Source organism: Mustela lutreola, chromosome 7, assembly GCF_030435805.1.
Source record: "Mustela lutreola isolate mMusLut2 chromosome 7, mMusLut2.pri, whole genome shotgun sequence".
NCBI classification, from domain to species: Eukaryota; Metazoa; Chordata; class Mammalia; order Carnivora; family Mustelidae; genus Mustela; species Mustela lutreola.
The window spans coordinates 91,176,370-91,194,537 of record NC_081296.1 but is presented as its reverse complement, the minus strand read 5'-3'; the positions used below and the strand labels follow the sequence as shown (position 1 = coordinate 91,194,537).

The 18,168-nt window shown below is 39.8% G+C and overlaps 1 protein-coding gene across 3 annotated transcripts in view; it reads right to left on the bottom strand.

The window, feature by feature from the left end:
* Window positions 1-2,270: 2,270 nt before the first annotated feature.
* PRORP (protein only RNase P catalytic subunit) overlaps window positions 2,271-18,168 on the bottom strand; it is a 142,498-nt gene continuing 126,600 nt past the window's right edge. For all 3 annotated transcript variants that reach the window (XM_059181895.1, XM_059181898.1, XM_059181896.1), the window contains 3 exons: window positions 7,323-7,471; window positions 4,099-4,294; window positions 2,271-2,599 (listed from right to left, as the gene is read on the bottom strand). In XM_059181895.1, coding sequence (XP_059037878.1) covers window positions 2,468-2,599; window positions 4,099-4,294; window positions 7,323-7,471 — 477 coding nt within the window. In that variant the 3' untranslated portion in view covers window positions 2,271-2,467. The remainder of the gene's footprint in view (window positions 2,600-4,098; window positions 4,295-7,322; window positions 7,472-18,168) is intronic.

The following is an 18,168-nucleotide window of genomic DNA, read 5'->3' as shown; positions in this document are numbered from 1 at the left end:
TCTGCCCCCTTTCTTTCTTTTTTTTTTTTTCTTTTTTAAAGATTTTATTTATTTATTTGACAGAGAGAGAGAGAGATCACAAGTAGGCAGAGAGGCAGTCAGAGAGAGAGGAGGAAACAGGCTCCCAGCTGAGCAGAGAGCCCGATGTGGGCCTCGATCCCAGGACCCTGGGACCATGACCTGAGCTGAAGGCAGAAGCTTTAACCCACTGAGCCACCCAGGTGCCCTGCCCCCTTTCTTTTATGTGGCTAACAGAGTTCCTGAATCTAAATACTGGGTACTCTACCATTCAGTCTGTCTGAGTTTTTATGAACTACTCTAGCCTAAATCAGTGTGAAGAAGAGTGAGTATTTGGGTGGGAATCAGGGAAGGTGGGTTATGGTTGAAACCTAACTAGCTGTGGGTCCCCTCCCCTAACTAGCCCTTCCATCTTTCTGGGTCTGTCTTTCCTCTATAAAATGCTACCGATGGATTTTATGGTCTTCAAGGATCACTCCTACTCTTAACATTCCAGGATTCCTTTTGTATCCTCCCCCATTCTCCACATGCTCCTTATAAGGGCTTTGCATTCGTCTTCTAGAAAAGTTTAGTTAACAAATGCGTTCTTCTTTTCAAAAATTTTTCCTAAAACTAGGATAGTTCCTTTAGAAAAAGGTTAATTCTCTGAAAGCACAGCTTTCTAAGTATGTAGTTTGTGAAATGTAGAAGATAACCAGATTGGATTAAGAGAATTTTCCGACCCTTAGCATCTTCAGTATTATCAATTTATTAAGCACTTCCCTGGAGAGCTATTTTGTCTAGGTGCGCAGCAGTGTAGGATCCAGTAAATGGATAAGGAGATGAAACATCCCCTCCTGGGTTTTTCCTGGATAGTCTCTCTCTGCATACTACATGCCCTACTTAACAATTGTGTATGGCTTTATGTAAATGAGGTAATTTACTTGTTTATTTCATGTAAATAATTCTTTTTAAAAAAGATTCATCTATTAGGGCACCTGGGTGACTTAGCCAGTTAACTGTCTGCCTGCCTTCGGCTCAGGTCATTGTTCCCAGGGTCCTGGGATTTAGCCCCACATCAGACTCCCTGCTCAGGGAGGAGTCTTCTTCTCCCTCTCCCTCTGCTGCTTTCCCTGCTTCTCCTCTGTCTCTCTCTCTCTCTCAAACAAAATCTTAAGAAAAAATTTATCTATTTATAGAGCTCTAAAGAGACAGAGCATGTGCAAGCAAATAGGGAGGAGAGGCAGAATCTTCAAGCAGACTCCCTGCTGAGTGAGGAGTCAGACATAAGGCTCAATCCCATGACCCAGGAGATCATGACCTGAACCCAAACCAAGAGCCAGAAGCTCAACTGACTGAGCCACCCAGGCATCCCTAGATAATTATCTTTTTAATGTTAACATTTTTTGACATATTGATGTAAATGCATCCACTTTAAGTATTTAGTGTGATAAATTTTGACTAATATACACATACACCTAAGTTAGCATCATCTAGATAAATATATAGAACTTTCTATCACCCTCCAGAAAGTTCCAGCCCGTGCCTCAGAAAACTACTATTGTGATTATCACCACAGATTGGTTTGGCCTATTCCTGAATATTAAACCATACAGTAAGTATGTATGACTGAGTAAAGAACATAAAGTATTGGGACATGAATATTTCCAGTTAAAATCAAGGTTCAGTGAGGTGTAAGCTTGCTGGCAAGTAGGTAAAACAGAGGCAAATATGAAAAGTTATGACTTGTTAAACTAAGTCAAACTTGATTAAATGAAAAAAAAATCTGCATCCTTTAAAGAAGTCTCATATGCTGAGCAATAGAGTTAATAGTGTTCACAAAACATTGAACTAATCTGAAAAAGGCATTAGAAATGAAGAGCAAATGACCAGAGGCTAAAGAGAATGAATTGCTCCTTTTCCTCCAACCCAAATCATTGGGTGGTAAGTAAAAGTTGCCAATAAGCTTCTGATATCTTGGCCAGTTTATCACAGAGGACATTAAGTGATTCAGTGTGAGTAGGAGAAAATCTGTACAGGATGAGATAATATCAGAAATGGGAGAAGGGGTTTAGAAACAATATGAGCAGCCTAGGCCTCGATGCATCGATTCTGCTGTTGGGGGACTTGGAACGTGAGGTGAGGAGTAGCAAAATGGATATGGGAAGCACTTGTTGCCCAGGTTAAGTGGGGTAGCTGGCCCACCAGAATGTAGGCTTCATTCTGCCTTGAGTTCCCTAAGTATGGATTCAGTCTCCAAAAACAAATGCAACTGGTTATGAAAAGATATTATGTTTTATTTAATCCAAAAAAGGTCAATTTGTTGACATGCAAACCAATGGGACCAAACAGGACAAAGTGGCTCCTGCCACTGTGCATGCAGGAGCACTGCTCTGAACAAGCATCGACCGAAGAGCTCTGATGCCAACCAGAGGGCACCCACACACTAGTTCAGCATGGGGTAGAGTCTTTACGTCTTACGGTGAAGGCACAGCCATTTGGTTGGCACTTCATAGGAGTATCTTTCCACCATGTCTTCATCATATGGTATGTGCCATGAGTCTCCAGTTGTCTGCACCACTGTGTTGTAACTGGGGATATGCTGTTGAATTTAAAAGGGAACCAAACATTGAGAACAACACTGAGGGGTTACCTGGCCATTTCCCTTTCTTTTCTGACAACTTCTCGTTTGCTTCAGGATTATTCTCTCTTACTTAACAAGAGCAACTAGCTCTATGAAGATGAACCCTAGTATTAGGGGTTCCTTTTTTGGGGGTGAGTTCATTTTTGAGGTTAAAGATTCTCTGTAGGAGTATTATTACATTTATAGGCGATAGTATCCCTTTACTTGCCTTTATCAGTTTTCCATGTGAGAGAAAAATTTCATATACGCAAACGTAGAGAAATGGTATGATGAACTCCCAGGTACCACCCAGCTTCAACCATTATCAACACATGGCTAAATTTATTTCATCCTACCACCCCCGAAGATTACTATGAAGCAAATCTCAGATATTGTATCACTTCTTCTGTAATAGTCAATATGTACCTTTAAGAGATAAGATCCATTTTATAAATATAAATTCAATACTATTATTACACTTAAGAGTTAATTCCTTTCCATCAGATATCTACTAGTCACATTTCCCCAAGTATTACATGTGCATACATATATTTTACAGTTGATTTTTTTGAACAACAGTTGAAATTAGGTTATTACTAAATTATCTCTTAATTTTAAATAGAGCTTTACTTTTCATCTCTATTCTTGCAATTTTTTGTTGTTGAGAAAACCAAGCCAGTCATCCTGTATCATTTCCTATAGTCTTGATTATTTGTATAGATCTTTTGTTTTGTATGTTTTTGACCACTGGACCACATTTATCATTCACTAGTGTATTTTTCTATAATAACTTGCCTTTGGATTTTCTCCCTTCACTTTCACCCAGAGACATTCCTTAAATTTGCAGGAATCTAAACTAGAATCAAAGGAGAACTCAGCTGAGACCATGCTGCAGAAGTGGATTAACAGGAAAAAGGAGTTGCTTAGCAGAAATATGATGAAGCATAAAGGATAAGGAAGGTTCAGCTACTGCAAGTATCAGGAAAATAAAAAACATGTATGAAAATAAAAAACAAGTTATAATCCGTGACATAATTGAAGTCACAACTGATGACATTGCAGATGTTTTCACTATGTCAATTAATGTGGGGCTGATCTATGAAAACTTTTTTTTTTTTTTTTTTTTTTTTTGATTTAATTTATTTTTTTTTTTAATTTTTTATTTTTTATAAACATATATTTTTTATATACATATATTTTTATCCCCAGGTCTGTGAATCACCAGGTTTACACACTTCACAGCACTCACCAAATCACATACCCTCCCCAATGTCCATAATCCCACCCCCTTCTCCCCAACCCCCTCCCCCCGGCAACCCTCAGTTTGCCCTGGCAAACTTTCTGTTTCCAGGAACTGGCTAATTCCAAGTACCAACCTAAAGCTGAGAAAAACCAAGCAATTAAAACCTCCAATGAGTCACAACATTCTTTGACTATACCAGCCTTTGTTGACATTATATGGAGAACAGATAACAAACCTGAAAGGTTATTTTTGATCTTGTTAGCCTATTAACAATTGCTAGCTGATGTCCCTGCTGCCACTTGAAGAAGAGACGCTGGGTCTTGGCATTACGCAGACAGGCCTTGTGGTCCCGCATCAGATCTTTTGTGATGAACTTGCAGTGGTTCCCCGAGTGTAGTGTGGCATACAGAAGGAACGGATCATCCTCTGAGCTGAGCCAGGCAGGAGAAAGAAGACAATCAAGCACAGCCCCAGGGAGGCAGAGGATACCATTCTTAACCATGATTCTTACTTCTTATTCTGCTTTCCTCAGAGGTGCTCTGCATTCTTTCTTTCTTTTTTTTTTTTTTAGATATTATTTAGTTATTTATATGAGAGACAGAGAGTGAGTGCACAAGCTGGATGGGGGCAGAGGGAGAGGGACAAGCAAACTCCCTGATGAGCAAGAAACACCCCTTACCCCTGCAAAGGAGGAGCCCAGGACCCTGGGATCATGATCTGAGCTGAAGGCAGATGCTTAACCCATTGAGCCACCCAGGTATCCCAGTGCTCTTATTCTTAAGTGACATAATCCCAGTGATGCTTATAAACCAATCACCTCCAAGTCTTTTGTTAGTAGAAAGCACTATCTAGAACAAAAAATGGAAAGCTAAGGGGAAGGGAATGCAAATGCTCAATTTGGCTAGATTGGGAAATTCTAACAATAATTATCTCTTCACATTCCAAACTTTGTTCTCTGGATGCCCCGGGTGTTGTGCCCATTTGCCTTAGTCACCAGAGAGCACGCCCTTACTTCCTTTCCCTTTCCTCACTCAAATGCAAAAAATGTTCATAATATTAGTAGGACAGGATGACACTTCCCTGCAGCAAAGCTACCAAAAATAATGGGCTGCCTTAAAGCTAAAACTGGTATCTCATAGCAGCTTCTGGGAAGTCACCCAGATCCACACCCGAAGGCATCTCCTACTTTGAGAACAGACTGTGACTCAGACTCTCTAACGGACCCTCAAGCTCAGCACTTCGCACTGGAGGAGGTGTGCTGTGAGAACAGCAGGGGTTGCCTTGGCTCAGGAGACTCGGACTGCAGCATGGGCTAGGTCTTATGCCTTGATCCAAATGACCCAGAGTGGGACCATTTGATGTTTATTTTATAACAAACTTTTTCAAATGAAACGATAAATGACTGGAATCTATCTGCCTTAAAAATCTCTAGGAAAAAGAGAGAGGAAGAGAAAAAAAAATGCAAGGGGTTATATGGGACGAGATGAGAAAAATGATGGTAATCATTGGAGCTGGGTGACAGTTACATGGGGATTTACTATGCTGTTCTCTGGAGTATATGTCTGAAAAGACTTTTTTGGCATGTTAGTGGAAAACAGAATTAAAGTTAAAAACTTAGATATTCAAATCCAAACCATAGAAAGTCACCTGAAAGGACATAATAAATACAAGTCCCAAGCCAGGCATTAGACCAATTTCCATCAAGGGCCTTGGTTTTACCACTGCATTTATCCAATTCCTCCATCTAAGAAAAAGAATAGTGATGATAACAGCACTACAAATATGATTCATGTACTTGGTGCCCTGCCACAGTTTTATATATATTATTTACAGGTATTCTCTCATTTAATCTTCACAATAACCCTGTAGGGGTTACATATGGGGAAGACCCAGAGATGGGAAATACGTTCCCAGATGGGAGGTGGCAGGGCCATGCTCTGAAACTGGGCAGGCCATTTAAAGCCTGTGTTCCTCATGTCTACCCACTGTTGCCTAAAGCGAGAGTGTGAAGGACATTATTGTTGTCTTCTGCTCTTGGGAGACAGAGAAGCAACCCTTTCCGGAGTATGGAAAAGGGCTTACCTAAAGATAAAAGGGATTGGTTTGGGATCTGAATGAGGGCTTAGCCTCCTGCTCCATGTACTGGGAGCCATTTTACTCTTTTAGGAACAAAGAACTTGGGGAATACTGACAAATCCTGAAGCTATCACATTCAGTATAATGAAACCTAGATCAGCTGAGGGACACACATTATCCATGCAAGGTTAGAAATAAACTTTTGTCACCACATAAATCAGATGTAAAACTATGTGCATTTTATTTTTTTTTTTTAAAGATTTTATTTATTTATTTATTTGACACAGAGAGAGAAAGAGAGCCTAAGTAGGCAGAGGGGCAGGCAGAGAGAGAGGAGGAAGCAGGCTCCCCGCTGAGCAGAGAGCCGGATGGGGGGCTCGATCCCAGGATTCTGGGATCATGACCTGAGCCGAAGACAGAGGCTTTAACCCACTGAGCCACCCAGGCGCCCCAAAACTATGTGCATTTTAAAACTTTACATGTACTGTTGAGGATCTGTGCCCCTCCAGAGCTGATGCTTTCTTCTTTATGGACACTGTACCATTTTGTCACTGACCTTATTTAGCATGTTCCTTTGGCTTCCTGAGACACTCACTCACGGCAGCATTCCCTCTATAGTTAGAATAAAATTCACGTTCTCTGCTTGCCTGCCAGAGCCCACAAGGTCTTCTGTACTGTGGTCCCTGCCTTTTCCCTGACCTTGGAACCTACCACTTTTCTTCCCACTGCTACAGCTCATCTGCACTGGTCTGTTTGCTGTCTTCCAACATGCCAAACACACTCCTGGCTCCCTGGCTTTTTGAACACCTGCCATTCCCTCGGCTTGGTATGTTCTTCCATCCACCCTCCTATTTTCTCAAGTGACTCCCTCTCTTTGTATCTGTCCTCTCCCAAAGGCTATTCCTGACCACCCCATCTACTACCCTCTGACCCACCCCCTACCTCATCCTTTCTTACCTATTTACTCTGCTATACTGTCTTCTTAACATTAACCACTGCCTGGAATTACATTATCTTTTTATTTGTTTACCTGTTTATGTTAAGTCCCAAGAAGGGGCAGGGACTTTGTGAACAACCGCTGTTTTCCAAGAACACTGAAGGTGCTCATTTATATAAAATATCTGTTGAATGATCTTTGTAGGACCTTATAGCATGCATTCTGTGTACTCCTCTTACTTCTGACTTTATCTTCCTCCTAGTTCTCCTTTATCCTGATTTCCTCATCTATTTAAGTGTATCCTGCTGTAGGAAGTGTATTTTTGTAAGCTGCCTCAAATCCTTTTTTGGATTCATACACATGTACTTAAAAAATGGCGAAAATAGGTAACTACCAAGCAGATGACTTGGGCCTAGGGTAATTCACCTAGTACCTTCAGTACTTACATGTTGTCGGCAAAGAAGCAGCTGGCTTGCTGCTGCACCTTCTTCATCTCATCCTTTCTCCACCTGGAGTGCTGTGTTAGCATGTGCTTTCGGCCCAGGACCAGCAGCTGCAGATTCTGCTTGGCTAGTTGGGAGACCACATCCAAGAGCTAGAAAACACAAAGACAGTCAAGGGAAGACTCTCAAAGTGGAGTAGATCCTCCAGTTGCTAGTCTCAATGGTAAAACACTCTTTTCTGGTAAGGGGTGAAAAAATGTTCCTTAGGGCGCCTGGGTGGCTCAGTGGGTTAAGCCGCTGCCTTCGGCTCAGGTCATGATCTCAGGGTCCTGGGATCGAGGCCCGCATCGGGCTCTCTGCTCAGCAGGGAGCCTGCTTCCTCCTCTCTCTCTGCCTGCTTGTGATCTCTCTCTGTCAAATAAATAAATAAAATCTTAAAAAAAAAAAAATGTTCCTTAAAATAATTTTCTATCTTTGTAAGCCTGAAGAAAAGGTTTCCTTATTACAAATAAATGTCTACCACCTGCCTACTAGTCAGGCTACATTTCAGTGGGTCTAGGGGGTATTTCTAAGCAGAGACAGGATGAATTGTTTTTCAAGTGCGTACGACAGAGTCCACTGGGATAGACAGAGGGAGATTCAAGGAGGATGCATTTTAGTCTCCACCCTGTTTCAACCAAAATATCTCAGCTTTTGTATATTTATATCATATTCTGCATAAGTTTCCACTTGAATAAAGGGTTCTCTCTCTCTCTCTTTTTTTTTATACAGTTTGTATATGCCTGGACTAGATTGTGTCTTTTCAGCCAACTTTTCTATGCCATGATTCTGGTGAGACTGCTATCTTTCACTGAAATCCTTTTTTTCCACTCAAAGATCAGTCAATTTCTATTCTCTAGCTCCTTTTCAGTGAATTTACTCCCATTTTCTCTACTTCCCACCCATCTTGTGTGCACATAATTGCCTCTCAAAAATCTGGATTTTTAACAAATCTAGTAACTTGGTAAGCTTGCTTATATTCAATCTTTCATAAGAAGTCCATAGATTACTTTTATTTACAACTTACTAAACTAAGCTATAAATGGATATTACTAAGTAATATAAAAGTTAATGAAAAATTAAGTTATTAATATTGTATCAGAAAGACAGAAGTTCTTTATAACAGTTTCTAAGCCTATGAAATCAGGAATTGAAAGTCACTGAAGAAATCATTAATATTCTTGAGTCTTGGTTGGAAAAGGCACTGATTTTATTATTATTATTTTAAAAGGATTTTATTTACTTATTTGACAGAGAGATCTGTCTCTGTCAGGCAAAAGTAGAGGCAAAGGGAAAGGGAGAAGCAGGCTCCCCACTCAGCAGCAAGCCTGATGTGGGGCTCTATCCTCAGACTTGGGGAACATGACCTGAGCTGAAGGCAGACGATTAACCGACTAAGCCACCCAGGCATCCGTAAAAAACACTGATTTTTATCCAGCTTCCCTTAACTCTTAACTTCTTCTCAAGCTTTTTAGGATATTATTTAAAATTCTTTAATCAATAAAACTTCATTCATTTATTTGGTCAGTTGTTAAACATTGCTTTAGCACAAATTATATATTATATCTGTGTAGACTCTCTAACAGTCTAAGAATAAATTTAGTTAGGGTCAAATTTTTAATATTACTGTTTGATGCTTTGGATTTATATCATCTATCCTACTCCATTACTAATCTTATTATTTTAGGAAACTGTAGTTGTTTTTATTATCCCTAATTATTAGTTCTAGAATTAAGACAGAGTGGACACAACTTGCCCAATGAATGTGTGCTAATACTTAAGCAGAAAAATGTATCAAGACCAGTGTAAGGCCTCTAAAGCCAAAGCTTTATAACCAGTAATACAGAATTCCTTCCTTCAAAGGTAGGAATAGTGGCTTCTATGTTCATTCAACAGTTGTTTCCCAGGTCTCTCTACGTATAAGGCACATGGTAGGTATCTTAGCTTACAAAATTTTGAAAGACCTGGTCCCTGGGGCACCTGTGTGGCTCAGTTGGGTAGGAGTCTGCCTTTGGTTCAGGTCACGATCCCGGGGGTCCTAGGAGGGAGCCCTACATCAGGCTCCCTGCTCAGCAGGAAATCTGGTTCCCCCTCTGTCTCTGCTCACCAGTCCCCTTGCTCTCTCTCTCTCTCTCTCACATAAATAAAATCTAAAAAAAAAAAAAAAAAAAAAAAAAAAGACCTGGTCCCTGTCTTTAGCGAGCCTATTAAGGCTAGGAAAAAATATATGCTGAATCTACATTTGTTAGATGGTTAATAAATATTTTCTGCTTAGCTGACGAATATAGTCAACATCTATTTTTATCTATCATAAAAGTTGCTCATTATCGAAACTTGAAAAATACAGACCAGAAGAAAGACAAAGCAGCAACCACTCATACCCTACCACCTGAAGACTGTTCACATGTATCTACCAGTGGAATAACCATACATTTTCATATAATCTTTAAGCCATCATCTAAAAAGTTAGGCTAGGGTGCCTGGGTAGCTGCTTTCAGCTCGGGTCATGATCCCAGGGTCCTGGGTTCAAGCCCCACATTGGGCTCCCTGCTCGGTGGGAACCCTGCTTCTCCCTCTCCCACTCCCACTGCTTGTCTGCTTGTGTTCCTTCTCTCGCTGTGTCTCTCTCTGTCAAATAAATAAATAATATTAAAAATTTTAAAAAATAAAGTTAGGCTAGTAATCAAAAGCAAACATCTATACTGTAAGGAAGTTTGGCTCTCTGATTCAAATACCTCAAAAGACAATCAGAGAGGTGCATCTCCTTCAAAATGCACACATAACATTCTTTCTTTTTTAAAAGATTTTATTTATTTGAGAGAGAGACAGCATGAGGAGGGGGAGGGGGAGAGGCAAAGAGTGAGAGAACATGGGAGCGACATGCAGACTCCTGCTGAGTGCGGAGGTAGATGCAGGGCTCCATCCTAGATCCTAGAACCCTGAGATCATGACCTGAGAGGAAGTCAGATGCTTAACTGCTTAGCTGAGTGAGCCACCCAGGCACCCCTATAATATTCCTTTCCTTTAGGATTATTTTCAGTGAGCCCAATTACAAAATGGCAACTTGATTCACTAAGAGAAATGACAATTACTTTTAAAATTTTCCATATGAATTCTCACCAAATGAAAGATAGGAAAAAAAAATTCAAACAATAATTTTTTTTTTAATGATTGCTTAAATTTTCATGCAACCGGAAAGACGTGGCTTAAAGAAAAACACAGTTGGGTCTTCAGAGCCATATGCTGCTTTAGATAAACAGCCTTGAGTTTGCTAATATTAAGTTAAAAATAGGGGCCAGAGAAGAACAGAAAAGGATTAGCTTGAACTGCTCTGGGGCACCATCTTGTGGTTTAGAGGTCTCTACCAGCTCTCTATCTGAAACAATGCAAACAAAGGAGTGTAAGTGAAAGACACAGCAAAGAAAGATGTGTATACAGAGTAGAGTACTGGCCTGAAACTCTGTAAGAGTCTAGCTGTGAGCAGACTTCTTCTGGGGTAAATTCCAAGGCTGGATCTAGTGGGCTGGGTCAGAGTCAGAGGTATACTCAGAACAGTAAAGAAAAAGAAAATTTACCTTAATTCTACATTAGATCAAAAATAAAACTGGGAGGCAGTTCCACTTCTAGGAAGATGGGAGTAGATCTACTTTTCCTACCTCTGCCACTAATTACAACAAAAACCCCTAGCCATTATACAAAACATACACAGAAAGACTTTGAAAGTTTGATGTTCCCCCAAATCAAAATGTTTCCAAACACATTTAAGATATAAGGGTGGCTGGCTGGCTCAGTTGGTGGAGCAGGCAACTCTTGATCTTGGGGTTGTTAATTTTAGCTCCATGTTGGCTGTGAAGATTGCTTAAAAATAAAATTTTTAAAAATTACAGTATAAAATGAGATTTATGCCTATTTTCCCCATAAAGCAAAAAAAAATTTTTTTTTGAGAAATTAAAAAAAAAGACTGTGAAAGGTAGAGAGAAAAAAGCAGACTGGCTAGGGACCTGGGGGCATGATGAATGACATAGCAGTGTGTTCCCTGGATTTTCTTTTTGCCTCATATATCCTAGACTTGGAGCTAAAGAAGCCAGAAATCCAGAAATGTCCATGGGTACAGACGAAAAGAGCCCAACAAAGGCCCGTTTTTCTAGCCAAAGGACCAGGAAAGAGGCCACCTGGCAAGACAGAAAACTTGTTTCAATGATGACACCAGCAGACTGATATTTTGTGTGTGTGTATACATACATACATATAGTATCTGGAGAAGCCATGAAAAATGCTATACAAAGAGATACACTAAAAAAATACTATAGATTAAAAAATAAAATAAAAAACCCACTATAAGTACACCAAAGTGGAATTCTATAAAAAGTTCACATAGCCCATAGGAAGGCAAGAAAAATAAAACAAAAAATAAAATGGCAGGCATAAATCTTAACATTTCAATACTAACATGAAATATATATATATATATATATATATATATATATATATTAAAGATTTTATTTATTTATCTGACAGAGATCACAAGTAGGCAGAGAGGCAGGCAGAGAGAGAGAGGAGGAAGCAGGCTCCCTGCTGAGCAGAGAGCCCGATGCGGGACTCGATCCCAGGACCCTGAGATCATGACCTGAGCCGAAGGCAGCGGCTTAACCCACTGAGCCACCCAGGAGCCCATGAAATATATTTTTTTAAGATTTTATTTATTTACTTGAGAGACAGAGAGAGCACAAGCAAGGGAAGACCAAGCTCCCTGCTGAGCTGGGAGCCTGACGTGGGGCTCAATCCCAGGATGTGGAGATCATGACCTGAGCAAAAGGCAGAGACACTCACTCAACCATCCAACCCACCCAGGTGCCCCCAAATATAAAGGATTTTAATATACCAATTAAAAGAGCCTGGTAGAGGCACCTGGGTGGCTCAGTGGGTTAAGCCTCTGCCTTTGGCTCAGGTCATGATCCCAGGGTCCTGGGATGGAGCAACACATTGGGCTCTCTGCTTGGTGGGGAGCCTGCTTTCCCCATTCTCTTTGCGGGCTACTTGTGATCCCTCTCTCTGTGTCAAATAAATAAATAAAATCTTAAAAAAAAAAAGGCTGGTAGAGTGGGTAAAAACACATGACCCAGCTAAAATTATCGAAAAGAAACTCATTTCACATATACTAATATAGGCTGGTGGAAAGTTAAAGGATGGAATAAGTTAAATCTTATGCAAACTATTGCAAACTATTCATCAAAGCAAATACAGAGGGGTTACATTGATATTAACAACAGAGCTGCAAAAATGTGAAAAGAAAGCAGATAGAATGTAAAGGTGAAATAGATGAATCCACAATTACAGCTGGAGACTTCAATACTCCTCTTTCAACAACTGGCAAATGACCTAGTCAGAAAATCAGCAAGCACATGGAAGAACAGAACAATACCATCCATGATCATGGATCGGAAGACTCTAGACAGTAAAAATGTCAAATCTCTCCAAATTGAAATGTGGGTGTTTAAAGCAATTCCTATCAAAATCCCAGCAAGATATTTTGGTAGATATATAGACAGGATTATTATAAACTTTTATGGTAAGGCGAAGAAGAATAGCTAAGCCAATTTTGAAAAAAAAAATAAAGGGGGAAGAATCAGTCTACTTCATCTTAAGCCCTATTATAGAGCTAATGTAATCTAAATTCTGAGACATTGGTAGAGGGATGGGCACATAGATCAACAGAACAGAACAGATGACCCAGAAACAGACCCACACAAATATGCCAAGGAAAGATAAACTTTTTAACAAATGGTGCTGAAGCAATTGGACATCCAAAGTAAATAATAAGCCTCTATTTAAATCTCATACCTTATATAAAAAATTCAATCAAAATGGACCATGGACTCAAATATTAAACAGCTATATAGTTTTAGGAAAAAAACCTAGGAGAAAAATCGTCATGACAGGCTATACAGAGTTCTTAGACTTGGTATCTAGACACTGTCTATAAAAGGAAAAATTGATAAATTGGACTTTATCAAAATTAAAACTGCTTTATGAAAGGCCCTGTTAAAAAGACGAAAAAGAAAAGTTACAGACTGGGAGATAATACCTGCAAACCACATACTCAACAAAGAAGTTTCTAGAACACAAAGAACTCTCAAAACTCAACAGCTAAAAAAAAGCAAACTATCCAAATAAAACATGAACAAAGTCCTTTTGGGGCACCTGGCTGGCTCTGTTGGCAGAGAATGTGAATCTTGATCTTGGGGTCCTGAATTCCAGCTCCACAATGGTTATGGAGTTTACTTAAAAACAAAACAAAACAAAAGAACGCCTAACACCTTGCACTAAAGAAGACATACATGATATACAAGCATATGAAAAGATATCCAACATTATTAGCCATCAGGGAAATGCAAACTATAACCCAATGAGGTGTCACCACACATCTATCAGAATGGCTAAAAAAATAGTAATAACACCAAATGCTGAGACACTGAATCATTCGTATATCACTGGTGGGAATTTAAAATGATACAGCCACTCCAGAAAACAGTTTGGCAGTTTCTTGTAAAACTAAATATGCAACTACCACACGACTGAGTTATTGTATTTCTGGGCATTTATCCCAGAGAAATGAAGACTATGTTTACATAAAAACTTGTGCTCAAATGTTTAACTAGTTATGTTTATTCATAATAGCCAAAATCTGGAAACAATCCAGATGTCCTTCAATAGATGAAGAGTTAAACAAACTGGTACATTCAGATCACAGAATACTAAACAACGATAAAAAGGAACAAATTATTGATACCACAACAACCTGGATTGATGAGGTCAGGCAAGAAGTAGGTATGGCTGTAACAGGGAAACAGGAGGGATGTTGTGGTGATGGACATCGCTCTATCTTGACTGCATCAAGGTCAATATTCTGGTTGTGATAATATAGTTTGCCAAGATGCTATCATTGGAGGAGAGTAGGTAAAAGATACATGGAATCTCCATGCACAATTTCTTACATCTGCAAATGAATCTATGATTATCTCAAAATAAAAAGTAAACAACAACAACAAAAAACAAAACCTTTAAAACCAAAACTGGGACTTCTGGGACACCTGGGTGGCTCAGTTGTTAAACGGCTGCCTTTGACTTGGATCATGATCCCAGGGTCCTGGATTGAGCCCTGCATCAGGCTCCCTGCTCAGCAGGAGCTGAGCTCCCTCTCCCACTCCCCCTGCTTGTGTTCCCTCTCTTGCTGTCTCTCTCTCTGTCCAATAAATAAGTAAAATCTTTAAAAAAGAAAAAATAAATTAAAAATAATAATTAAAAAAAAAACAAAACTGGGGCTTCTAAGGACAAAGGGGTATGGGACAAATATCCAATGTGTACTGGATAGCCAGAAGAAGATATAAAAGGCAATCTTCTCCTGAAACTATAAGCAGGAAATATATTTAGATGAGAACGATAAGGAAGAATTTTCTTGAGCTCAGGGCAGTCGTGACCACAGAAGCTGCAATCCACTCTGGATTGTTCTAACATGGGAAACCGTGAGATGAGAGGGATAGTTCTGGGCTTGTCTAAGGAGTCTGGAATCTGAGCCAAATAGTAGAACAAACTAAATAGTATGGCTCCTTCTAGAGAATATCTAAAATTCCACATTGACTCCAGAACTTTCTGTGGGTACCTTAAGGCTAACCTGAGATTAGATCTCACAGCTCTTCTCCGTGCCATTGCTCCTTAGGATGTCTAAAGGGTAATTTTCCAAAAACCAGAAGACTAAGAACAAATTTCAGACTAATATTTGATGCAAACATTTTCTGGTTTAAGCTTTCATTCTAACTTGGTTTATCTCCTGCAGGAACAAATAAAAACTTTGTTTTTTGTTTTACTTGTAAATGACACACTTATTTTTGGCACAAAATTGCTGAAAGGTAGTTCCTGAGCTTAGGGTAAAAATACATTTGGCAGGGCTATAGGTGTTAGAAATAACTGTAGGGATACTCAGGAAGTAGAAAAGCTGCCTGAGAGGTGGTAGAGGCCAATGAGGGCAAGAGCTTTTCTGAGCAATCCTAGACAACAAGTGTAACTTCCTTTCCCTATTCTTAACTTTTTACCCCACCGCCTATAGTCTCTGGCACTTCCTGGGTTGTGTGGACTGTAGATCTTTAAAAGCTCTTAAGCCTTAATATCTGATGTCCACAGAAATTAGTTTTATGCCAGTTCTTCAGCAAGGTAACTATAATCAATATACCTCATATTTAGAATTCTCATTACCAGGGGTGCCTGGGTGGCTCAGTCATTAAGCATCTGCCTTCAGCTCAGTTCACGATCCCAGTGTCCCCCCAGCTGGGCTCCCTGCTGGGTGGGAGGCCTGCTTCTTCCTCTTCCACTCCCCCTGCTTGTGTTCCCTCTCTAGCTATCTCTCTCTGTCAAATAAATAAATAAATAAATAAAATCTTAAAAAAAAAAATTCTCATAATCAGATACTTTGTGGAAAAATTTTGGAAACCCAAATGCCCAGCAAATGCCCAGCAACAGATGGATAAACAAAATGTGTAAAAGCCTTAAAAAGGAAAAAAAAATTCTGATACGTGCTATAACATGGATAAACCTAGAAGACATTATGTTAACATTATGTTAAGACATTAAGCCAGACGTGACAGATATTGTACAATTCCAGTTATATGATGTACCGAGAGTAGTCAAATTCATACACACAGAAAATGTAATGGTTGCAAAGGGTAGGAGTTGGGGGATGAGATTATTTAATGGGTATAGAGTAACTGGAACGTAAGCAAAAAACTAAAAAACACAAAAAAACTGGTTATAAATTTTGCACTATGTACATTTTGCCACAATAGAAGTTTTACTACTGAAATCTAAAAATACAAACAAAAGTAGGTAAAATAGCATAATGAGCTGCTGGGGGGTCTGTCACCAGCTTTGATAACTATCAGCTGCAGGCCAGTCCAATTTCATCTGTCTCCCCACCTAGATTATTCTCCCTTTCAGATTATTTTGAAACAAATCCTAGACATCATATCATTTCATCTATAAATATGTCAGAACGTACATCTAAACATAAGGATCCTTAGAAAAAATAGGCACAATGTCATTATCATCCTAAAATATTAACAATAATTCCTTAATATCAAATACACAGTGTGCATCTGAGTCATCATTTTTTTTTTAGTTTTCAAAAAATATGAGGATCTAAAAAGGCTCCATATATTGCAATTGCTTGATTGTAAAGAAATGTTGCTGTTGTCCTAACAGAATTTCCCACCCTTAGATTTTGCTGACTACATCCCTATGGTATCGTGTAACATATTCTCTGGTCCTCTGTTTTTCTTATAAATTGGTAGTTGGATCTAGAGACTCGATCAGATTCAGGGATTTTTTTGGATGTGCACTTACGTGTGTGTGCATGCGTATGTGTGTGCGTATGTACACATGCTTAAATCTGTGGCCTGATACAGTGAAAACTCCAGTTCATTCATCAACCATTAAAGAGTACTTCTCTGCCAGCCAAGAGCAGGAGGTACTGGAGATACAGACAGAAACACATAGTCATCCCTAACCTCCAGGAGTTCGTGGTCGAATGACTATAATATAATTTAACAAGTGCTAAGAGGGAGGCCAAGGGATGAGCACTTAAATCACATGGGGGGTGGGGAGGGCAGTCTAGGAAGTCTCCACAGAGGAAGCAACAGCTGAGGTTTCAGATGAATTATCCGGGCAAGGAATGGGAATGCCATGTTGAAGGTGGAAGGTCTTTATAAGTACACTGAATTCGAGGAACTGCAAGCTGTCAGATGCAATTCACGCAGAAGTGTGCGATGACAGTGAGAAATGCCAGAAAAAAAGGCCGGAATGAATACAGAGGTCAGATCACAAAGGTCCTTGTAAGCTGTGATAAGGAATCTTTTCCCACCTAAAGGCAATGGGGGTAAAGCAAAGGATTGAAAACAGGAGCATGAATGACTCCCAATTTAGAGTGATCAAAACTGTAAACTGCAAGAAGGCTGAGCAAGGAGATCAAGTAGGGGGCTTCTGCGGTAATTGAAGTAAGAGACGAGAACGGAGGCCGGGGCAGTGAAGACAGAAAGAAGAGAGCCCTCTGAGAGTTAGTAGAGCAGAGCTGATCAGACTTAGTCATTGATTTCATGTGGGAAATGAGGAGAGAGAAAAACCAAGGAAGACTGGGACAACGGGACAAACGACGGTAGCAAGACAGAGAAGAAAAGCTCACGATACGCCCAGGCTGGAGATATCCAGTGGGCAGCCAGTGACAGGACTCTACTATTTAGCAGAGGGCTCTGGGCTGGAGATAACGATGTGGAGCCATTCGGAGTAGATGAGGTATCACAGGAAGGATACAGACTTACAAGGGAATAAAGCTGAGGATGAAACATGAGGAATATTCTTTTCTGAAGAGTAGAGTGAAGAGAAAACAATTTAATGTAAACTGAGGAACAGCAAGAGATGAAAGGAGAACCAGGAGACGGAAGTCTCTCAGAAAGACTATGAAGGACAGGATAAGTATCAGTGCTTACAGAGACACCAAAGCTCGGCCTGCAGCCTGGAGGAGTCATTTTGATGACACCACGGGGGCAGGAGTGAGATTTCAACTGGTTCCCTAAACTACATACGCTCATAGTTTGCTTTGTCCAGAGAGACTCTGGCTTACAAGCATGGCTCTATTTTGCTTACCAAAAATAACAATCAATTCTGCTTTTTCATTTCAGAAACTGTGTCGTGTGTCCTCTTTGAAATTTCCAACTTCCAGAAGTTTCACTGTGAAGGGAGAAGGTGTTTGATATTTTTTTGTTTT